We start from the raw sequence: 24,686 nt of genomic DNA, 5'->3' as shown, positions 1-24,686 counted from the left end.
GTACACCGCACCTTGAGCTCCTTGGAAGTGAAAGGTTATATATAAATATAATAAATAAATGTGTCTGTAGGACTTGGTTCCTCAGAAAGAAGCAATGAGAGCAGAAATGATAAGGGCTATCAACTGTTTTATTTATGTTTTTAGTTCATTTTTATAATTATTTATAAATGTGTATATATCTATATCTATCTCATCTACCGGTATATCTATATCTATCTATATCTGCATTTTAATTTTAATGTTGTATTTAATCTTGTTTTTAAGTTCTATCTTAATCAATTGTTTGATATCTAGTGTACCCCCCCTGAGCCCAGTTTTGGCTGGGGGGGCAGGGTATAAATATTATTATTATTATTATTATTATTATTATTATTATTATTATCTGGCCTTTCTTCCAAGGAGGTCAAGTTTATTTCCCCCTCTCTCCATTCTATCTTCACAACAGTCCTGTGAGGTTGACCACTTTTAGGCTAAGTGACAGTAAGTTGCCAAATTTGCTTCATGGCAGAGTTGGGATTTGAACGCTGGTCTCCCTGAGTTGATTTTATATATGTGTGTGTGTATTGGGAAAGCTATTTAATGGATTTAAGCTTAGTTTTATCAGAATCAATCATTTCCCTTCTTATTCGAGATTCTTATATCCCGGCCTACATCCGGTTTGGAACTCAGGGCAAATAGACAAATGACAATACAAAACAGCGCATTTTAAAGAGAAATTGTTACTGCCGATATAGATGTATTTTTACCAAACGGCTTTGAAGTTTTTCGATCTGAAATGTGGGGTTCTAATATGGCAAATAAATAAAACTTCCTGCCGCCAAAGCTCAGCAGAGGCACTTCAGGGGCAGGGACTGGGCGGGGGGGGGGGGCTTTTGCTGGTATAATGTGCAACATGCCATTGACCCAATAATAGTGCGCTGGATTTATACCAGACTGTCCACGCATCATTGGTATGTTACTCAGGTTATGTCCCATGAATGCAAGGCAGAATATACTGGAGAGAATGCAACCAGACTGGTACAAGATTCAACACCTGGTGCATAGCTGCCAAGTCTCCCGTTTTCCCCGGGAAATCCCCGTTTTTCCAGCTGTTCCTAGCTGAAAAAACGGATTTTTTTGTTTTTCCCCGGTTTATTATGGCGCGGTGGCCATTTTGGAACTGGGCGGAGCATGCTCAGAAGCGACAATGCTCCGCCCAGTTCCAAAATGGCAGCAGGGCTACTTCTGGTCTGCTATTTCCGGCCCGGTCCCTTATTTCTCTGACAGCAACTTGGCAGGTATGACCTGGTGGTTCTGCTATGTCAGGGACTGGACTGAGGAGGAATAGTGGGAACCGCTGCCCCCCTCCTCCTGAACCTTCCCAAGAAGAGGAAGGAAGTCTTGATTTGCAGCGGTGGTTTGCCATATAATATTTTATTAATTCTTAACAATACAATAATCATATTCATCTCCTTATTTTCCATATTTTATCCCTTTGGCTTTTTCAAGCCTTGACTTCCATCAAACCCGTCTTATGATTTTCTAACATTTGTCTCTAATATCTATATTTCACTTATCGATCATTGATTTAGGTTATGACAAAAATTATCACTAAAATCCGAATTACAATGACTTTCCTTTTTTTATAACTTACAAAGCTTCTTGCAATCCTACCAACGTATTTATTTGGGTGCAACTGTCTTTCAAATAGTCTGTAAATTTAGTCCAATCTTTGATGAACTTCTGGTCCTGCTGTTCTCGGATTCTTCCCATCATCTTATCCAATTCTGCATACTCCATCAATTTCGCTGTCCATTCTTCTTTGGGCAGTAATTCTTCTTGTCTCCATTTTTGTGCGATTAATATTCTTGCTGCCATTGCTGCACATTGGAAAAGTTTTAAGTCTTGCTTTTTAATTCCAGTACCTGTAATTCCTAGTAAAAAGGCTTCTGGTTTTTTTAGCAAATGTATACTTCAACATTTTCTTAAGTTCATTATATATCATATCCCAAAAGCCTTTCACTTTCTTACATTCCCACCACATATGGTAAAAGGTACCTTCCTTTTCTTTACATTTCCAACATTTATTGTCGACTTTATAAATTTTTGCTAATTTTACAGGTGTAATATACCATCTATACATCATCTTTAAAACATTTTCTTTTAATGCAGTACATGCTGTAAATTTCATTCCTTCTTTCCATAATTTCTCCCAAGATTTGCAGCGGTGGTTTGAGGAAGGTCACAGCTCAGAGACAGGTCAACAGAAGAGTTGGGAGGTGATGGGAGAAGAGAAGAGGGGAGACAGAGACAGATCAGCCAGCTGACACGTGATCACTGGAAAGCATTCCTGATCCCCCTTCTCCCAGAACCCGACGTGCATTGAAAGTGGAAGAGCAAAAGACTCATATACAATTAACCCCTGGCGTCCACTGTAAAGGGGATTGGTGTTGCTAGGAAGGGAGGCATGGGCGTAGGCAGGGGGGCAGGAGGGGGCAATTGCCGCCCCTAGAAGCAGAGCTGCTGGCCAGCCTGCCCCGCTGCCCACCCGGTGCCGTCTCCCTTCTCCCTGGCTGGCTGCAGGGCGGGCGGAGGGAAAGCCAGGCAACCATTTTGCGCGGCTCTGGGGCTTTCCCTCCACCCGCCCCGGCGATCGCAGAGGGGGAGGAGGGGATCGGAGGAGCCCGATTTTGGGCTGATCCTGGCGCCCCCTCGCCCCTACCGATCGCGGAGGGGGAGGAGGGAGTCGGATCAACCCAATTTCGGGCTGATCCTGGCACCCCCTCGCCCCTGCCGTTCGAGGAGGGGGAGGAGGGGGTCAGAGCAGCCCGAAATAGGGGTGTGGAGGGAAATAGGGGTGTGGAGGGAAATAGCAGCCCGAAATAGGCGGGTGGAGGGAAAGCTGGCAAGGGAGAAGGGAGCTTTCCTTGCCCCACTGTGACCCCTCCCCTGCCCCTTGGCCCTGCCCCTTGCCCCCACCCCTTGCCCCCCTAATTTTCATCCTGGCTACGCCCCTGAAGGGAAGGGGTAGCAGCCCAGTTGGAGCAACGCTATTATTTGGGCGGCTGCACCCTCCATATCTCTCCGTGAATCTTGAATAAATACATTGGCGAGAATGCCTTGTTTTTCCGTTTCCGGCTTCCAGTCGTGAGGCAGGGCCACCGGATTCCCAAGTCCGACTTGCTGCATGGTTCAGGAATGGTGGGTCTGAGTGTTTCAGAAGACTACACTAATAATAGTAACAGTAGTAATGATAATGATAATGATAATGCCCCGCCCATCTGGCTGGGTTGCCCCAGCCACTCTGGGCAGCTTTCAGCGCATAATGAAAACATAATAAAATGTCAAACATTGCAAACTTCCCTATACACGGCTGCCTTCAGATGTCTTCTAAAGATTGTGTAGTTCTTTGTCTCCTTGACATCTGACAGGAGGGCGTTCCACAGGAAGGGCGCCACTACCAACATGCTGAAAAAGATTACCTGTTCTGACCCTGCTTCTCTCAATATTTGCATAAAGCTCAAATGTGCAAAGACCTGGACTTGGTAGTTGCTGCCTGGTTAGAGGTAGCCAGCTGAAAGTGAGGGGCGAAAGCAGGAGGGACAAGTTTGTAGTCTGTGAGACCCCTTCTTGCGCTATGTGCTTTTCCATAAATGCTTTTGGTTAGATTTGTTTCTGAGACGCCTGCCCAGCTAAGCAGCCATTGCTAAATGGATGCATTCAGTATGTTTGTGAGTTTTCCCTGCTAACATGCAGCAATTGGTTGGCCACTGTGTTATGGTTATGTTAAAGCTCTTTTGCATACTAATCACGGGCATAGCCAGGATTTCTGTTGTTTGGGGGGGGGGACACAACCACCTGTCACCATCCTCTGTCTGGCTCTGTCTAGCAGATTCAGAACGGCATTTCTCAACTACGGTTGTTTTACATTGCTTTCTTTTGACCCCCCAAGCGCTCAGAAAAATCTGTAAAAATCTTCAGACACTTGAAAACTAAGAAGTTTTTTTTTTTTAAGAACATCAGGGAGTACTTTTCATGCAGTTAACAAGCCTATTTTGCAAAATTAGGAGCGCACCTTTTTCAACTTTTTTTTTTTTAAAAAAAAAATCAAAACTAAATTTTTCTTGGATTTGCTGAAAATCTTTCACGACATCATCCGAGTGACCTCAGTGAGCATTTTGATTTCAAATATTCTGATTATTTCTACTTTTAGTTTAAAAAAAATTAATTGATTTGATTTGGGGGGGGGGTCAGCTGCCCCCCTGCTCCCCTGGCTGCTCCCATTATACTTATGTATTGTATGATGTTGTGATGTCATGGATTTATTATATAAATATATAAGGTGGGTAAGGAGCCCTGCAGGATCAGGACAATGGCCCATCGAGTCCAGCATCCTGTTCTCACAGTGGCCAGCCAGATGCCCAAACGGGGAAACCTGCAAGCAGGATCTAATCTATAGCTTGAATTCCACAGGGCGGTAAACTGACCTGGGATAGCTCAGATGGTAGAGCACGAGACTCTTAATCTCAGGGTTGTGGGTTTGAGCCCCACATTGGGCAAAAGATTCCTGCATTGCAGGGGGTTGGACTAGATGACCCTCGTGGTCCCTTCCAACTCTATAATTCTATGAAACTTTCAAGATGCCCCTCTGGCTTCTGCATAATAGTTGCAGGATCATGCTCCTCAATAGCTACACCTTCTGCTTTGCATCTTCCTTTTCTGTGCAGCACTAATTCGGGGATAGTGACTTCCCTCTATTTGCTGGCTCTCTCTTTAAAAACAAAAACAAAAACTGTCATTAAAGCAACCATCAGCAAATGATGCTAATTAATTAATGCTTGCAGCCCTAGTTTCATGGAATTAAAACTAAGTCATCACTTTGACATACCTGTGCGTTCACTGAATTCATTCATTCATAGTTTTTATATACCGTATATAAAAAAATATTTGCTCCAACTTGTTAAGATTGTCTCAGGTGCCTGTCTCAGGAAAAAAAAAACAACCCACTTAAGAAAGCTGACAGGTTTGGTTTCTTGTCATCTTCCTTCCCTTCTCCCCCTGCCTTTCATTGTCGTCTTTTCTCCATAACTGAACAGCAAGAAGGAAGTGATCAAAGCTGCTAGGATGGAAATCCCCTCCACACTTCATTCTGGATAAGCAAAGCCACTGAGACTGGATGGAAAGTCCTGGTAATGACATTGGGCGGTGCTCTCATTCTGCACCCCACCTTCAGGCAGGATTGGGAAGAGGAGAGTGACTTAGAGGGGTGGTCCTACAACAGGCCATCAGAAGCCAAATATTTGGCTAGGTATGGGCAGGGCTATTGGGACGCAGGTGGCGCTGTGGTCTAAACCACAGAGCCTAGGGCTTGCCGATCAGAAGGCTGGCGGTTCGAACCCCCCACAATGGGGTGAGCTCCCGTTGCTCGGTCCCTGCTCCTGCCAACCTAGTAGTTTGAAAGCACACCAGTGCAAGTAGATAAATAGGTACCGCTCCGGCAGGAAGGTAAATGACGTTTCAGTGCACTGCTCTAGTTTGCCAGAAGCGGCTTAGTCATGCTGGCCACATGACCCGGAAGCTGTCTGCGGACAAACGCCAGCTCCCTCGGCCAGGAAAGTAAGACGAGTACCGCAACTTCAGAGTCGTTCGCAACTGGACTTAACTGTTGGGCTCCCTTTCCCTTTATGGACAGGGCTGGGCATAACAGGGGTAGCTCAGTCGGTAGATCTTGAGACTCCTAATCTCAGGCTCCTGGGTTTGAACCCTATGTGCTTTAAAAATACAGAAGCATTACAATTCTGCACCATAGTAAACCCAGATTTGGCGGCAGAGAAAAGCCGCTATCAATGACACGTGTAAATTCTGCAGGGTTTGTAGCATTGCACCCAGCAGTTTGCACCACTTCTTTTCGAAACAGAAATTTTTACAAGGTCCTGAAAAAGAAGGGGGGGGCTGTGGATAGGGGTTCAGTGGTAAAACCACCTGCCTTGCATGCAGCACTTCCCAAGTTTTATCCCAGCTGGCATTTCCAGGTTGGGCTGGGAGGGACTCCTGTATGAAACTCTGGAAAGTTGCTGCCAGCCAGTGTAGGCAGTGCTGAGTTAGATGGACCCAGTGGTGGAGCTTCATGCTCCGGCACCGGGGGACAGAGAGCAGGCGGGGCCAGGGCTGGTGTTCATCCTGGGGGCAGGGTGTGCTGCCCGCAGGAGCATGGCACCAAGCACGGGGGGGAGGGCAGCTGTCATGGTACCCTACCGGGATCACACTGCCAGGGGCAGTGCGCTCCCCCCCCCCGCACAGCCTTTTTCCACTAAGGAGATCAAGGTGATGTACCTGGCTCTCCCCTCCCCATTCCATCCTCACAACAACCCTGTGAAGTAGGCTAGGCTGAGAGACAATGACTGGCCTCCAAGGTCACTCACTCAGTGATAGTCCCGTGGCCCTGTGGGGATTTGAACCTTGGTCTCCTGGTTCCTAGTCTGACTGTCTAACCCCGTGGTTCCCAATGCGGGGCACACGCCCCACAGGGGGGGGGATTTGATTTTTAAGGGGGGCAATTTGGAAGCTTGTTTAGAGTTAATGGCCTTCACTTTTTGAATAATAAGAATTATATGTCACCGGGGGGCGGGGCATGCATCAGGATTTTAGAGATGCTTAGGTGGGGCATGGCCAATAAGAGGTTGGGAACCACTGGCCTAACCACTCTGCCACACTGGCTCTCTCCTGTGGGACAGAATCATGACCACATCCCCAAAGGATGGAGAGCCTTGTGAGCAAAGACTCCATCTTCATCATTTAGGTTGCCTACCCCTTACTCCCTCTGTGGATAGGCAGTGGGGTGGGATCCTGATGGGAAAGGACCCTCCTGTTAGCAGCTAACTGTCATCCAGGGTGCAAATTCTGATGCCCCCTAGACAGCATGTGAGATGCTAAGGAAAGACTTCTTCCCCACCCATGGCCAGCCATCTGTCACGGATGCTTTAGCTGAGACTCCTGCATTGCAAGGGGGTTGGACTAGAGGACCCTTGGGGTCCCTTCCAGCTCTACGATTCTGTGATTCTATGAGAGGCATTGGGGAGGCATTCTATCTCCTCCCAGCTCCTGGGTAAAAATAGAGCATGGCTCATTCAGTGCCCAGTAACCTTGTTCTATTTTCCCCCCTTGCCTAAAGATGGCTGTCACCTCGTATATCCAGCTCCCAACGATGCCATCTAGATAGACCTCTGCGGCAAACTCCTTACAACCATTCACAAGCATTTATTTACATATAGGAAGGGACATTGCTTGGCAGCAGAGCCCATGCATAGCACAGAGGAGATCCTGGGTTCAACCTCTGGCATCTCCCTGGGTAGGAAAAGCAATCAAGCTGCAAGCTTCCTTTAAGAGCAGTATGATTAGCCCCAGAGGCTATGGGGTGGCCAGTGGAGGCTAGGCCATTTGGGCAAATTGGAGCACTGCCCCACTGACCTCAACCTGCCCTCAGCCAACTCCCACCCTGCCTGCCAACTTCCTTACAACTAGTCCAAGAACTGCCTGGCAGCTTCCTCTCCCTTAATCTCAGTTGTGCTTTGTAGAACACAGCAGGAGGAAGGATGGGGACAAAACTAGAATTTGTTGCCTCTGCCTCTCATTGTTTCTGGCGCCACCTACTGTTAGCCTTTCTGCCTGTCATTGGTTCTGGCGCGCCACCTACTGTTGAGTTTCCTGCTTTCTGCCCCAACAGCCCCAATGGGCACCAGCCAGCACTCGGTGTAACTGAAGCTCGTGGGGTTTCTGGCGCCACCTACTGTTAGTAGAACACTTGCACTGCAGGCATCTAGTTCAGAGTTCAAGTTGGTTTTCCAAGGAGCCCAGATTGCCGTCACCAGCCAGTGTGGACAGCACACTGCTAGGCAGCTTCCTGAAATAGGTGACCGTGAGGTTTGTCCCCCGGTGCTGGTGGATATGTCTATGCTTGCTTAGCTTTCTTCCTGACATGCTAGTTGGGATTGTTATGCGCAGAGGCACAGTCAAATCATCTGCTCTGTGATTGGCGCATGGGCTGCACCAGTGGAATTAGCTGATACCCCCACGCAGATGGCTTCAGCTCCAAGTCGCCCTGTCACTCACCCAAGGAGGGGTGAACATCAGCCACGTGGCTGCGAGGAGTCCAGGATGACTCACTCTCTTGGAAACAAAAGCCAGCAGCATCAGCTGGGGGGTTGGGGGACTCAGGTCCCTTAGGGGCAGTACACAAATATGCACAGAGAAAGAGGGAGAGGAATAAATAGCAGGGCAGAGTAGGGCACAGAAAGCTGGAAGGCTGGAGATGGAGAAAATCTAATGCCTGGAGAGATGAGATATCCGAAATGAAACAGGTAGCTGTTGATTGCGGTTCGAGGACCCGCCCCCCGCGAGAAATAAAGACACAGTGACTTGAGTTAATGGGTAAAATGTTGTTGTTGTTGTTTAGTCGTTTAGTCGTGTCCGACTCTTCGTGACCCCATGGACCATAGCATGCCAGGCACTCCTGTCTTGCACTGCCTCCCGCAGTTTGGTCAAACTCATGTTCGTAGCTTCGAGAACACTGTCCAACCATCTCGACCTCTGTCGTCCCCTTCTCCTTGTGCCCTCAATCTTTCCCAACATCAGGGTCTTTTCCAAGGATTCTTCTCTTCTCATGAGGTGTCCAAAGTATTGGAGCCTCAGCTTCATGATCTGTCCTTCCAGTGAGCACCCAGGGCTGATTTCCTTAAGAATGGATAGGTTTGATCTTCTTGCAGTCCATAGGAGTCTCCTCCAGCACCAGAATTCAAAAGCATCAATTCTTCGGCGATCAGCCTTCTTTATGGTCCAGCTCTCACTTCCAAAATAAAAATAAGGCCACAAATTTATTGGTTTGAGCAAGTGAGAGGTATTGGCTTAGGCATTGGACACCCTAGCAAGCATGACTCCACCCCGCTCAGCCGGGGGGGGGGGTCATATAAGGTTAACACCCCGAGGAAGGAGCCTGTTGATGCAAATACAACTGAAAGCTCCCCCTGCTGTCACCGGGGGTCGGGCCATGGCCCTAGCCCCCCAGCAGGGCATTGGACGGGATCCACGACTGCCGGATCCCTTAAGGGGATACCCCTATAAGAGGAGGGTGGGATGATGGCCACAACCAGTCCTCAAGCACACCAGACAACTCCATATTCCAATGCCTAACCGCCAAATGCCAAAAGAAGTTGTGACGAATTGCTACGAGGTAGGCGAAAAAACCAAGAGGCCGGTGCCAATTAGCCAAATGGATAAAAAAAACCTCCTACCAGGCCCTTTGGGCAACCAAGGCAACCAACCGAAGTCCATAGCAAGGTCAAAGCACAAAGACCTAAAGGGAGGGTGGGCGGGAGATCCGTCGGGATGCAGCAGAGAGGAAGATTCCAATGCTGCCGCGCAGCTTTAAATGGTTGTAAGCCCCGCCCTCAGGCCGGCCCTATTGGCCAGCCAGAGGCTTGGCACAGCAGCAGGGATAGGCTGCAGCAGGGGGCCGCTACACGCCCCCCTGCTTGCCGCGAGGAGCAGGTCCCGCCCGCAAAGTCTCCCCTCCCGGAAGAGAAGCGATCTTATGGCATCTGATCTGCTGGCGACAGAGTTTGCAGGCAGGCCACCTTCCCACGGAGGGCAGGGGAGAAAGACAATTTGGTTCACGTTTAAAAGCCGTCCTGCCTCATTTGAAATCCTTTGGAATGGGCACTTCTCTGAATTTTCCAGTGCACTTCTGCAGCCAAGTGTTGGCGCAGTGGTTAGAGTGCCAGACTGGGACCTGGAAGAGACCAGGGTTCAAATCCCCACTTGGCCATGAAGCTCTCACTTAGGTGTGACCCTGGGAACCAGTCAGGAACTCTCGGCCTAACCTACCTTGCAGGGTTGTTGTGGGGGCTTAAAGGAGGAGGGAGGGAGAACTGCGAACGCCACCTTGAGTGCCGTAGAAGAAAAGGTGGGAAATAAATGCAACAAGTAAATAAATGTGCTAGGGTAAAGTGTAAGTGTGCATATATCAGTGAAAATAAGATTCATTCTATTAGGAGGATTTCACTCACAGGGTACATTCAATGCAGCTGAGTGTTGAAAGATTCAGGACAGATAAAATAAAGTACTTATTCACTCTGATATATAAGCTAGGGTGCCAAATGTTTCCTTAAACCAAGCTTACATTCCAAATTGTAATGTCTAGTTGCCATTTGTGGGCAAGATGTCTTATTTTTTAAAGGATGGACTGACTGCAATTGATTCCCAGTTAAACATGTGGCTAGTTCAGATGACAGCATTGAGCTGGGTTAAGAACTTTGAGAACTGAAAGCAGGAAAGTCACTTGATCCAAGGACAGTCCACATATCTATTGGCCTATTCCTAGTACCTCTCTCTTTTTAATGGTGACACAGACCATTCTTCACAACTGTGAAAAGGGCAGTGGGTGGGGTAACTGAAGGCAACCTCCAACAATTAACTATAACATTGTTGACTGCTCCTGCTCAGGCCGCGCAGGAAAAAAAAACATTTTGGTTCCTGAAATTCATTCTGGTTGTGCAGATAAAACATAACTCATAGAATTCTACAGGATGGGGGTATTAGTGTGTGCCAACAGTCAAGATCCAATGATCCCCAGGCATGCAATTCCAGGTGGTGGAGACGTCAGAAGCCATCCTGGCGCCCAGGCACCTTCTCTTGGACGCAAGTGGTCGATAGCCAGGTGCAAAATGCGCCTGGCCCCTGGCTAATTTCGAACCCTGCCCACGGGAGGCAGTGGTGGCCCCCAGCTTCTATGGCTTTAAAAGAGGATTGGCCTAATTTGTGGAGGAGGAGAGGGCTAGCAATGGCAACTATCCACAATGGCTTCGTAATACAAGCTGTTGTAAATTGCAGGAAGGGAGAGAGTTTTTGTGCTTAAATCCTGCTTGTGGGATTTCCCATTTGGGCATCTGGTTGGCCCCTGTGAGAACAGGATGAGCCCCTGGCCTGATCTGGCAGGCTCTTCTTACATTGAACAAGTTGTAAGTTGTGCGTGGAAAACAATTGTGTTGTGAAAATCATTGCTCTGGAGTAGGATTAGTGGAAGGGACTAAGCTTCTCACCGAGGACTTTGGGTACCACCCTCAGGCACTTCCTGAGCTCTACGTTGTCCTTGCTGCTAAATCTTTTTTATTTATTGTTTCTTTCTTTCTCCCTTTCCTTTCTTTTTCTAATTCTAAATCTGCCCTCAAGTACATCCTTGTGGGTTAGTTGGTAGAAACCAAGGCAAAGCCTTTGGATTCGCTTCGGTCCTACCTTTCCCTCCCACTGGGCACTTGAGCTCTTTATCTTTGCACATGATGGCCTCATGTTCTCGGGGTAGGAAGTGTTTGTCCCTTTCTTCTGGGTACATTTCAGACTTGCCTCTGTTAATTGCAGGCTGGCAGGAGGAGGTAGGGGGGGGTTTCTTCTTTCCCTTTGATCCCCTAGGATGTGGGCCAAGCCCCACCTCTCCAAGACCCCAGATCCCCTTTTCAGCATGTTCAGATTAGATCAGCCTCTTTTCTTGCTCAGTTGAACTGGGATGTGCATGTCCTCAGAGGACTTTGGGGGAGGGAACGGGGGGGGGGGACTCAAGCACTTACCTTTGCCTGGCCTGCCAATCTTGAAATAGAAATCTTAGGGACTGGAAAGGGGAAGCCGTCCGATGGCTTGTGGAGAGATCTAACCAGGAACTGAAGTTCTCTTCCTCTTTGGGACTTTCAGACACAGCTGGGCAAGCGAGGAGTTGTGAGAATGCTGACCAGGCGGAGGAGCCTGCCGCAGGGCAGACTGGGTCTGATGCTGGGGCTAAACTAGACTCCCTCTGTGTGTGTGTGTGTGTGTGAGAGAGAGACACACAGAAAGAGAGGGAGGGAGAATGTGTTTTAACTGAAAAGTAGCACTGGAGGTTCTGAGCGGGAGCACAGAAGTAAGTGGGGAGGAGATACTTAACCCTTCCCTCCCCGCCCATTTTCCTACAGAACCTATTCCCCCACACACCTCAGCTGCTTCCCCAAGATGCAGGTTCTGTGGGGAGAAAACCAACTGGAGGGAGGGGCAACTTTGAGCTGACCAATTATGGGAGAGGTTAGGGTTCCCAGTAGTGATGTATGGAAGTGAGAGCTGGACCATAAAGAAGGCTGATCGCCGAAGAATTGATGCTTTTGAATTATGGTGCTGGAGGAGACTCTTGAGAGTCCCATGGACTGCTAGAAGATCAAACCTATCCATTCTGAAGGAAATCAGCCCTGAGTGCTCACTAGAAGGACAGATCGTGAAGCTGAGGCTCCAATACTTCGGCCACCTCATGAGAAGAGAAGACTCCCTGGAAAAGACCCTGATGTTGGGAAAGATTGAGGGCACTAGGAAAAGGGGACGACAGAGGACAAGATGGTTGGACAGTGTTCTCGAAGCTACGAACATGAGTTTGACCAAACTGCGGGAGGCAGTGGAAGACAGGAGTGCCTGGCGTGCTCTGGTCCATGGGGTCACGAAGAGTCGGACACGACTAAACGACTAAACAACAGGGTTCCGCTGCACTCTCCTCTGCTGTTTCTTCACTGACATTGGCAACTCCCCGTGCTTGCTTTTCAGTGCTGTGGGGGGGGAGGAGGGAGCAGGAGGGAGATGAGCTGTAGCTCAATTGCAGAGCATTGGTTTTGCACACAGAAGAGCCTGGATTCAACCCCTGGCATCTTCAGGTAGGACTGGAAGATGCTACGCCTCCCTGAAACCCTTGAGCGTTCTTGCTAGTCCGTGTAGACATTACTGAACTCAGTGGACCAACAGTCTCATATGGGATGAGGCAGCTTCCGATATTCCTTTGCTCCTATCAGCTGTGGGGCTCCCCATCAAAGACATATTAACACAGGGGCCCTTCAAAACCTGGAACCTGCACAGCTAAGCTTTCCTTCTCCTGGTCTCAGTTTAAAAGTATGCACATTGCACATGCTGGGGTTGGTGTGTGTTGAATGGAGAATGTGCATATACATTAGGCATTTTGCACAGTTGCTCATTGGGTTGTAGACTGTGCGCACATTAGAAACATGGTTAGAGAACAGTGGGAATTGCCCTGCCATTATGCATAACCTCCATAGGCCATGAAAAAATCATGCATTAATGAGGAAATGTGCATTAGGGTCCAAGTGGAGAATATGCACATTGACTTGGATAATGTACCAAAAATACCCTGCCTGTGCTATTGAGTTGCATGCCCCTCATCTGTCCCAATTTAAGCAGGGCATCCTGTTTTTTGGGGGGGGTGCATGCTCTCACACAAGTCACCTGGTTCCCACAAGATTGCGGCCGTGAAAGACACAGATTTTGGGGGTGCTTTGCTTTCACACAAGTCACATGACTCGCACAGGTGCTCGGCCCCAAAAGACACACATCCTGGTTTTCCTCGGGGGCCGTGTTGGAGGGTGTGGAGTTGTACACATCCGTCAACATCATTTTTGAGACTGTTCACACTGATGGGGCGATTATGCAAAAAACAAACAAAAAACCCTCTCTGTGAGCAAAGGTCATTGCATTATTCCCCCCCCCCCATATCTGGTGAATGAGCAAAACATCTGGTCGTTTATGCAGATTCTCCATTTGACTTGCATTAGTCAGTTTCATGCATGAATGGGGTTGGGTAATGGAGAAGTCCTCCCCTCTAGTACCTTCTTCCCCGGCAATAGCAAAATTGACTAGCAAAGGATGGAAGGAAGGAAGATTCAAGCAGCAGGCTGGAGCCCTTCTTCGGAAACAGAGCCTCATGCAAGTAACTCCTTCAGCTTTCTGCTTGATGTGGCAGGTTGGGGCATTTACTCCCAAGTACGCTGCAGGGTGGTCTGCAAGTCTACAGGGAGCAGCGCATGAAATATTTAACTGGACAGAGAGTCTAAGGCACAAACAGGAATGAAATGAGGTGGGTGTGACTTGAACAGGTCTTCCCCCCACTTTTACTGAGCTGCTGCTGTCCTGTGTACAAAAAAAGAGGGCACAGCTATGCCCACCCATGGGAAGAATCCAGCGCATGAGCCAAATTTGGCCCACCAGGCCGATTTCCCCAAACCGCTGGCGACATCTGCTGATGGGCAGGGGGACAGGGATTTACCATGCAGTAACTATGCAGTACCATAGCGGGTGGCGCTATGGGTTAAATCACTGAGCCTAGGGCTTGCCGATCAGAAGGTCAGCGGTTCAAATCCCTGCGACAGGGTGAGCTCCCATTGCTCGGTCCCAGTTCCTGCCAACCTAGCAGTTCGAAAGCGCCTCAAAGTGCAAGTAGATAAATAGGTACCGCTACAGCGGGAAGGTAAATGGTGTTTCCATGTGCTGCTCTGGTTTGCCAGAAGCGGCTTTGTCATGCTGGCCACATGACCTGGAAGCTGTACGCCGGCTCCCTCGGCCAATAATGCGAGATGAGCGCCGCAACCCCAGAGTCGGTCACGACTGGACCCTAATGGTCAGGGGTCCCTTTACCTTTTACCTATGCAATTCTGTTCCCAGAATGGTGCAAGATTGCGAATTCTAAGTGTCAGGATTTAATCTCCTCTTAGCTGTCTATGAGTAGAGAGTCAGGAGAAGGGTGCAAGATCGTGGACTTAAAAGGGGAAGAGAGAGTGCCCCACAAACATGGGCGTAGCCAAGGCGGAGCAGTGGGGCAGCTGCCCCTCTGACATCAAGTAAATCAATAAAAGAAAACTAAGAGTGGTTCTGCCTGCCCCACAACATAATTCCTGGCCATGCTTTTGCAAGTCTTCTCCCTCTTCCCTTCCTGGTCTCAGGGACTTAAAGGGGTAGAGGCTTGCAAATGCATTTGGGAGCCTCCCTCTTCCTTCACTTTCAAGTTCCTGATATCATAAAGAAGGTCAATGCGAAGCAGAGAGGGAGTCACAAAAAGGCATTTGTGAGCCTCCTCCCTCTTCCCTTTTAAGATCCCAGCGGGAGGGATTTTTGACAGGTGAGGTGGCAAACCCACTCACCTTTCAAATCCAGCTCGTGAGGCAGATCCTGATAAGGATCTGTCCCACGGAGCCAAAAAAAGGTTCCCCACCCCATGCCTACGCCACATCCCATATTTGATTATCCTTCTGTGTTTCACCTCCTGGGTTTCTGTTTGCAATTAGATCAACAAGCCTAATCATGAATAAGAATTTGCTGCAGATCAAAGTTTCCTGTTGCTCCTTCCTACCTAACCCCCCCCCCAGTTTCCCTTTCATTATCAAAGTCTCTCTAACTCCCTCCCTCCCACGATTGCATCCTGGCATCTACAAACCTTGCTAATTCCATTTTGTTAGTAAGCTTCGGTGCTCCCTGATCTCCCAGGCACAGGATCTTCATGATCCTACTGATGAGCCAGTGTGGTGTAGTGGTTAGAGTGTTGCCCTAGGGACCTGGGTTCAAATCCCCGCTTGGCCATGAAGCTCACTTGAATGTGACCTTGGCCCAGTCACTGTCTCTCAGCCTAACCTACTTCGCAGGGTTATTGTGGGGGTGGGGTTAATGGGGAGGGGGAGAGCCATCTAGGCCACCTTGAGCTCCTTGGAGGAAAAACATGGGATATGAATGCAATAAATAAGAAATGAATTAGAAATCCTGTCTTACAGGGCGCATTCGCAGGTTGGCGTCTCCCTGCTGTCGCTTTTAGGCTGTCAGTATTTTGTGGAAGGACTCCAACCACATACCATAATTTTGGGGTTTCACAATGGAACTGGATGGAAGCGCTTTGTTGCCCCAGTGTCAGGATGAGGGATCTTTTGTCATGCCAAGTTTTGTTAGCGTACAACTCCCACCATCCCCCTGACTATGGGTCCTGCCAGCAGAGGCTGATGGGAGCTGGATTTCAGCAGCATCTAGATGGCTCGAATGCAGCAAATCCAATTTACAGCAATTTTCTTCTTTTTTTGCAATTAGGAAAGCGATCGAGGGAAAGCCTCGAAAGGTGTGGGGTGGGGAATTATATTTATTTATGTAAGATCATTTACATGTCGCTTAATTATTTGAATCTCGAAGCGGCGTACATTTTTTAAAAAACGATCCACGGGAAATGGGGCACTCTTCCTATATACATAGACGTGCCCGATGTTGTCACGCTGCACCTCACCAGGGAGGGCATTCCACAACTGGGGAGCCACCATGGAAAAAGGCCCTGTCACAGTGTCACAGGTCAGGGGCCACCCAGGTAGTCCCTGCAGGTGGGGCCCTCTTAGAGTCTGAGGTAGATAGACATCTTTTCGGGATTGTCTCACACAACAACAACAACAACAATAACAACAAAGCAGTGATAAAACATCAACCATTAATAACTTCCCTAAGCAGGGCTGCCTTCAGATGTCTTCTAAAAGTCAGATAGTTGTTTATTACCTTGACATCTGATGGGAGGGCATTCTACAGGCCGGGTGCCACTACCAAGAAGGCCCTCTGCCTGCTTCCCTGTAACCTCACTTCTTGCAGTGAGGAAACCACCAGAAAACCCTCGGCGCTGGACCTCAGTGTCCGGGCTGAACAATGGGGATGGAGTTGCTCCTTCAGGTATACTGGGCCAAGGCCGTTTAGGGCTTTAAAGGTCAGCACCAACACTTTGAATTGTGCTCGGAAACGTACTGGGAGCCAATGTGGGCCTTTCAAAACCAGTGTTATATGGTCTCAGCGGCCTCTCCCAGCCACCAGTCTAGCTGCCGCATGTGATTTCCCATGCCTGGTTTACAGAGCTGAGGACAATTGCAGTTGCTCACATGGAAAGGTTATGTAAACCTGCTCTAAAGTTCCCATTGCGGCAATATTCCTGTTTATGGAGCGTTGTCAGAATGCTTTTGTGTTCCTTGCAGATATTTTCTAGACCCCAAGCGGGGCAGTGGGTGACAGGAAGCACACGCCAGGTGTGTTTCAGAACAAAGGTTCCTGTCCAGTCAGAGATTATACTTAAAGCTGAGTGGGTTGTCTTCTACCTTGGTAAGGAAGGAAATGTCTCTCCTTCCCCAGCTTGGTGTTTATATTTCAATGGAATGGCTTTGATCAGATAAAGGGAGGGAGGAAGGGAGCAAGCAGAACCCCGTTCATCATTAAGGCACATTGGCCAAAGTTAAGTTGAATGAATGAATGAATAATAATAATAATAATAATAATAATAATAATAATAATAATACTTTTATTTATACCCCGTCCACCATTTTTCCTCTCTGGAAGTCCCCATGTGATGTGTTGCGCACAAGACACATCATATGGGGACTTCCAGAGAGGGAAAATGGTGGGCGTCACGGCAGCGAGCAGCTCCTGAAGCCAGCCAGAGCCAACTGCGCTACCAGGCTGGCTCCGGGCTGCTGAGGCTGCCGCTGCCACGTTTCCCGGGGACAGATTTGCAAATCTGGGGACATTCCGGGGACAGATTTGCGAATCCGGGGACTGTCCCCGGGAACCGGGGACGTCTGGCAACCCTATCTTAAGATCGCTCCATATTATTATTCTGGTTGTGCAGCTGAAACTGAGAAAGAATAGTGTGGCAACTTTCTCCTTGGATTAAAATCCAAATAAACAAACCTTTTCCCCCTTTTCTTTTTCTTGCAAAGGTGGCCATTGTACAAATGTACAACAGCTCGGCTGTGAGAAATCTTTATGCAATCAAACAGCCTGTTCAGGCCAAGGGTGTACATAGCCTTAAAAATAGACAATGAAAAGACCCGGTCGAAACACACCAGGGCTTTGTGCCAATAAGGCTGTTTGCAATTTCCTATATGTGGGTTTGGTGTGGTTTGTTTTTTTTTTGTTGTTGCGCTTTTGTTGTCATCCCTCCCCCTTTGAATATACTGATATAATGAACTAGCAACAGCCCCCTGCTGAGAAAGTCATTTGACGTGGGTCAGAAGTAAATTCTTTGAAGACGGAAGTTGTTTTGATCCTGGGAGAAGAAACGAACAGTTGCCATTACGGCAGTGGAAAGATTTTTTTAAAAAACTGTCCGTTTTGAAAGTGGCCACTTTAGCCAGCTTACCTAGATTTCCTGTTTAGCAAAGATGAAATGTGCTGAAAGTTTGGGTGCAACTCGGCTTGAAGAAAGGGGTTTGCTTCCCAGACTATCCTTGCTCTTTCAACCTCTGTGCTGACCTCTTTCTATCCTTTGAAATTTAGACGAAGACCAGAATATCCTTGGGAGTCCTTTCCAACTCTACAATTATTTGATTTTATCCTGTTTGCAACTTCCTCCTCCTCCTCACTTTCTCGCGAGGGTCATCAAGTCCAACCCACTGCAATGCAGGAATCTTTTGCCCAAGGCAGGTCTTGAACCCATGGCCCTGAGATTAAGAGTCTCATCCTCTACCAGCTGGGTCTTTTCATCATAGAGGGGACGACTGTTACCGGAGGGATGGGGCTTTGCCGCTGGCTCAGGCTGCTTGATGGGCAACTTCAAAACTCCTCCATTTTTTCTGGCTCTTTATCTTTCGAACGGATAGCCCTTCGTGCTGAGTTCTCCATCCCCAGCCTTTGTGCTGGCAACAGATAGAATATCATATTAGGAGCAACCTAGGCAGCTGCCTTGAACTACTGTATCCAACCATTGCTCCAGCTGAACCAGCACTGTCTGCACTGACCGGCAGCAGCTCTCCAGGGTTTCAGGCAGGGAGTCACCAGCGATTGGACCAGGGACCATCTGCATGTAAGGCTGATGCTTTGTCACCAAGCAGAGGTTCTCCCCTTGCAATGTGCAACGAAGATTCTTTCTCTGCAATGGAAGGACTTTGCAGCCAACTCTCCAGGAGAGCAAGCACTGTTCGGTGCCTTCTTAGCAGAGCTGTCCAGATCTGCTACTCTGTGAATGGGGACGCAGAGGTTTATCTGCTCCACCCCATCCCTGAATAATGATTATTTTAAGAACTTCCATTTCCTGGTTGTTGGTTTTGGTTTTTTTAAATAGAATCAGTGTTTGTTTTCATTTCGAAATATCCATTGTTTTTACTTCCAGCCAGCACACAGGGATTCGTCAGAGTTGCTTGCCATTGGGCCGAGTCCTTTTCCTGATCCCTCTCCTGGTGCTCCCAAACCCTCCCGGTTTTGTTTCTTGGTTTTAACATTTCGGAGCCTTGCGGGAAGCTAGGTGGGGAGCAAAGACCTCGGTGGACCGCCTTGCGCGACCTGACGTTCTGCACGTCTAAAACCAGGTTGGCTTCGGTCACGGAAACCAGGAAGACTTGCCAGCTGTGCCCAGCAACTGTTGCAACTGGTAGGGTGGAAGGCCGGAAGGCCAAGAGTAGGTGGAGCCAGAGCCACAGGTGGGCGAAGGAAGGGGGCAGAGGAAGGGGGTGCGGGGTGTGTGGTCTGCCTTGGGTGTCATCACTGGGGGGGGGTGTGACAAAATGATGTTGTTGTTTTTTTTAAGAAATGGACTCACAAAACTTTTGGCCTCGGTCCAGTATACCTGAAGGAGCGTCTCCACCCCCATCGTTCTGCCCGGACACTGAGGTCCAGCTCCGAGGACCTTCTGGTGGTTCCCTTGTTGTGAGAACCCAAGTTGCAGGGAACCAGGCAGAGGGCCTTCTCAGTAGTGGCGCCCACCCTGTGGAATGCCCTCCCATCAGATGTCAAAGAGAAAAACAGCTACCAGATTTTTAGAAGACATCTGAAGGCAGCCCTGTTTAGGGAGGCTTTTAAGGTTTAATCGATTATTTTATTTTATTTTTCTGTTGGAAGCTGCCCAGAGTGGGCGGGGTATAGATAATAAATTATTATTATTATTATTATTATTATTATTATTATTATTATTAATTTTAGGAGTGACATGGTGACTTAGGCGCCTGCAGGTTCCGCGCTTCCTGAAACGGCAGCGTGGGACTTGGGTCTGCCTACTGCCTCTCCCTCAGCTGCCCTACAGCTGAGGGGGAGGCGGCAGAGGGGCTCTAAGCGTCGGAGAGGCTCGCCCCGCCCCCGGCTGCAGGACACGCCCCTGCACCAGGCACCCGAGGCAGCTAGCTACACCGCTGGCGGAGCCAACGGATTCTCCATCCTCCCTGCTGAATTCGACAAGGCAGCACTGAGGCTGAGGAGGAAGGAGCTGGCAGCCAGACCATCCCTTGAGAGGTTGTGAGTATGAAGGCAGGCAGGCGGGAACTGGCTGAGGTTGGTGGATCAGCCTCTATTGCAGGCACCCCCAAACTGCAGCCCTCCAGATGTTTTGGCCTACAACTCCCATGATCCCTAGCTAACAGGACCAGTGGTCAGGGAGGATGGGGATGGTAGTCCAAAACATCTGGAGGGCCGAAGTTTGGGGATGCCTGCTCTATTGGCTGATAGATCCTGGTGGTATTGCATCCCATGCAAAATGGGTCAGCCTTTGATGTCGGTTGTGTGTTTTCTCTTACAAAGGCTTGCCAGTGGGATCTGCACAGCTCCCAAGAACCCCGGGAAATTGACAGCCCATTTCCCAAGCCAGATCGCGGCAGCCGTTTCGGGTGCCACAACCTTGCTCTCTCACATGCCGTGCTCTTGCCTCCAAAAAAAAAGAGCTTTTGGGGGGGGTCGTGATCTTTCATGGCACCCCAAAATGTGCTTTTTGGGGGGGTCACCGTACAAGATTTTCCTGGGGAAAGTGCCTTTTTGGGTTGAAAAAGTGCAGCACGGATCACATAACTCTCCTGGGAAGCGCATCCTGGAAGTCACACGTTCCCGTTTTGGCTCTGAAAAAGTTGGACGGTATGAGACTGGCTGAGGGCAAAAGGGTGCCCAGCGTGTGCACACTTGCGTGCAGACAGCAGCGAGCTTTGTGTATGCATTGCAACTTGCGTACTTTGCAGCCCTGCATGGTTGCTTGGTGTTGTTGTCGCTGCCGTCAGCGAGCCTCTTGTATATGTTGCAGCTGGTGCACAGTGTAGAGGGAAATGAGGGGCAGATGGGGCTCATCAACCTGGGAAAGTAGCCCATCTAGGAGAAGGAAAAATCTGATCCTAAACCTTCACTGCCTTGTGGGGTATTTTCAGGAGAGGAAAAGGCTAAGGTGTTAACCCTACACAAATCTGGAGTGGAGTCCCTAAGACATACCTACCAAGTCTCCCGTTTTTTTGCGGGAAACCCCCGTTTTTAAAGACGCTTCCCGCTGTTGTCCCAAATGGCGAAATATCCCGTAATTCCCCCAGATTTTCAAAAATCGGGCAGAGCGGCGGCACCGGAAGTCGCTTCTACGCATGTCTGGACATGCGTAGAAGCGACTTCCGGTGCCGTGCTGCTGCTGATCCCAGATATTTCAGTCCGGGGTTGAAGGGTATGTCCTAAGATGATCAGATGGCTCCTTGCACGCCTCCTTCCAGCAACTCCTGCAGCCAAGTTGGTGCCAGACATCTTGCTCTGCTCTCCTTTGGACCACATCAGTGAGACCAAGAGCTGGGGTCTTGTCATCTGCGCAGCCCAGGACCTCCATACACACTGCCCTGGCTTGCTCCCCGGAGAGGTCGCTTTGGAGCTGCTAGCTCAGCCCTTTGACTTCAACCCCAGAGGCGCACTCCATTGTCTCTTGAGAAAGGTGTATGCCAGCAACAAAAAACCTAGGTTTAGGAACCGATGCAAGTGTCTAGATTTAATACAACCCAAGGCTATTTTTAATCTTCTTCTTCGAAATACAAAATTGTAATTGTTTTAATTCAGACCATGGGGCAACTTTGTAATTATAGACCACGGGTTTCCTTCTCTGTATGTTTTATTTGTGATTGGGAAGAAAGAGATAGTTTTAGCTTGCAGAGGAAAAATGAGAGGCAGGGGATGGAGACCCATTTTGTAGCCTTCCTCTCGCTCGCTCTGGCCTGTATCTCACAGAGCCAAGGATCTGCCTGCATTTCCATGGGAAGGTCAATGAAAAAAATGCTGGGAAGCCAGCATGGCAGAGCTGGCAAAGGGAATAATGTGGCGCAAGTGGAAATTCTGGGAAAGACTGGGGAAAGCGACATCTATAGTGGTGTGCCTGTATGGACTTGCAAAGATAGCAGCTCTCTGTTGTTTTGCAAGTGTGAGATGCATATGCACAGCTGGGCAGATTTTAATGTGGCTGTTAGTAGATCCAAGAGGGGTAGCTATGCCTCCCCATTTGCCACCAGCGGTTGATCCAGGAAAGGTTGTCTTCTTCTTCTTCTTCTTCTTCTTCTTCTTCTTCTTCTTCTTCTTCTTCTTCTTCTTCTTCTTCTTCTTCTTCTTCTTCTTCCTCTTCATTAAATGTGTGTACCACTACATCTGAAGATCACAGACACATTTCCTTCATTCTGTGCAGGCGTATTTTATTTTCAGTATAAACAGGACTCCATTTTTGCATCTATGCAGAGAGAGAGAGAGAGAGAGAGAGAGAGAGAGAGAGAGAGAGAGAGAGAGTAACGGCTCCTGTTTCCATGAAGGACAAGGGGGTGGTTCTGATCTCTCCACCACTTTTGATTGTTCTCTGAGATGAGGAGGGAAGGAAAAAGGGAAACCAGGGCATTCCCGGATCAAATCAGAAATCAGGATAGCTAGCTTCTGTAATTCCGGGACTGTCCCTGCAAAATTGGGACACTAATAAATTGGAATGGTGTGTGGATGGCCTGGTAGAAATCCCCCAATGTTGCATCAGTCACATATTGCAGGATACACCTGTAAAAAGTAAAAGAATACAGGTCAGGTATTTGTTCCCTCCACTGCTGACCTGTCAAAGGGGTTGTCTCTTTGGCCTCCCCTCTTCCAGTTTCCGGGAAGCAGACCGGAAGTCGCCAAAGGCTTTGCCATCAGGAATGGAGAACGACCGAGTCTTCAACGACTTGTGGGAGAAGACTGACACAGCCTCCGTCGCGAGCAAGCCCTCTTCGGACAAGGACCCGGTAGGTGCTGAAAAGCAGGGCAAGGAGGGCGGACGTGGGCCTCATCTCTTTTCACACAGGGACAAAGTAGGAGCATAGCCTTTGAGAAATGAGATCCATTGGCGTCTAACACCCTTGCCGGGTCCCCTAGCCCTACCATTAGGCAGAGTGAGGTGATTGCCTCGGGCGGCATATGCTGGGAGTTGGTGGTGTCCTTCAGCTCTTCCTCCTGAGCTTCCTGACCAAACTCCTCTGTTGGGAAAGAGAGCTTGCCCTCCAGCTTTATAACCACCACTGCTGATCTCCCTCAGTGGCAGTGAAGCTAGTACTGAAGCAGGATTTGCTACTTGCTGAATGGGGGTGTGTCTGCGCCATTTTGCCTCATTTTGCCTCAGGCAGCGAGATGCATTGGGCCATTAATAACAACAAAAATAATGGTTTGGTTTTGTTGTTTTTTAAGTCAAAGAATGAAATATCTTAAGGATTCCATGACAACCCACTGAGGGTTCTTTTTCCTTGCCTTCTGATTGCAGATTTTTGCCCACTCTTTGCCATCACGTGGCCAAAGTAGGCTCCAACAGCATGAGGGCTAGGAACTTGACCTCTAAAACAATTCTGCTGGTGTTCTCAGACGTTCCAAGAAGAGCCCATCATGCTTAAAAACTGCTTAAAAGCCATGACTGTTTAAAGTGATACGATACTGCATTAAATGTATTATAGTGCAGACAGGAGTTAAGTTTCTAATTTTTCCCCAATCTTAAATTCAGTCCTCCACATTTCCTCAGCAATTTGCATTTTTTAAAAACAAAACAAAACACCTCATCACAATAAATCTGCATTTTAGTGCATTTTTCTGCTAGCAAACACATTTTGTAGGTAGATTTGACTAATTTGCAAGCAATTTTCTCCAACATAATGTGTGTATGATTGTGTGTGATGTTCTCATTGATGTGTGCAGGTTTTTGCACATTTCTCCCTAACAGATGCATGTTTGGTTGGAGAACTGCATTGCAAAATTCGGCGAAGTGCACCTTTCGAAGGACAACTGTGTTTCAGTTTGCGGATTGCAAATTAGTTAATTTCCCATTAAAATACAAACCAAATCATATTTTCCCTTCTTGCTGCTTACAACAGCATCTGGAGACCCAGAGGTTCCCAAACCCTGAAGCAGGCAAACCTTTGATCTGATCCAGCAGGACTCTCCTAATAAATGCTTGCCGTGATCTGAGCAATGCTACCACATTCCACTTGTCACACCCGCCAGTACAAAGCTTCTTATTTGGTGTCAGGAGGAATTTGAGCTGCAAGGAGTGCAGGCGGAGGTGGAAGGGGGGGAGAACAAGGACTTTGTTTGACCCTGCCTGTCCCCTCGAGGTGGCCTCATGTTCTTCCTATAGGCTTGAGATGGAGTTTCCCAGGCCCTTCCCTGTAGTGAGTTCCTGCTTAGGAACAGAGCTCTTAAAGAAGCAGGACGCCATTTCCAAGGGAGGCTTCTTGCAGTAATCTGTTGGGCAGGCGATGCACTGTAAGGCTGTCGTCATGCTGAAGTTCGTGTGGCTGCCAGTAGGGGGCCACGGCAACTCCCGATGCGGTGACAGACGAGCAGGCCAGCGAGCAAGCTGGCAGGTGGCCAGTGGTCCAGGTGGGTAGTTAGGTGCTAGGAGGCTAGGAACAGGCATCCCCAAACTGCGGCCCTCCAGATGTTTTGGCCTACAACTCCCATGTTCCCTAGCTAACAGGACCAGTGGTCAGAGATGATGGGAATTGTAGTCCAAAGTTGTAGGGCCGAAGTTTGGGGATGCCTGGGCTAGGAGGTGCTTCAGTTTGCAAAGTGCTCTCTGAAGCGTTTCCCAACCCCACCCCACCCTTGCTGGTTTGATGGTCTGTGAGGTGAAGGGAGATTTGGGC

General features: G+C 48.6%; 1 protein-coding gene across 4 annotated transcripts in view; it reads left to right on the top strand.

Moving 5' to 3' along the window:
• The window catches only part of NOS1 (nitric oxide synthase 1), a 119,159-nt gene that overhangs the window by 36,573 nt on the left and 57,900 nt on the right, over window positions 1–24,686 (top strand). For all 4 annotated transcript variants that reach the window (XM_035098445.3, XM_035098442.3, XM_060269289.2 and 1 more), the window contains one exon: window positions 22,667–22,799. In XM_035098445.3, coding sequence (XP_034954336.3) covers window positions 22,667–22,799 — 133 coding nt within the window. The remainder of the gene's footprint in view (window positions 1–22,666; window positions 22,800–24,686) is intronic.

Source organism: Zootoca vivipara, chromosome 16 (genome assembly GCF_965207765.1).
Source record: "Zootoca vivipara chromosome 16, rZooViv2.hap1.1, whole genome shotgun sequence".
Classification (NCBI taxonomy): Eukaryota; Metazoa; Chordata; class Lepidosauria; order Squamata; family Lacertidae; genus Zootoca; species Zootoca vivipara.
This window is presented reverse-complemented; position numbering and strand designations above follow the sequence as displayed.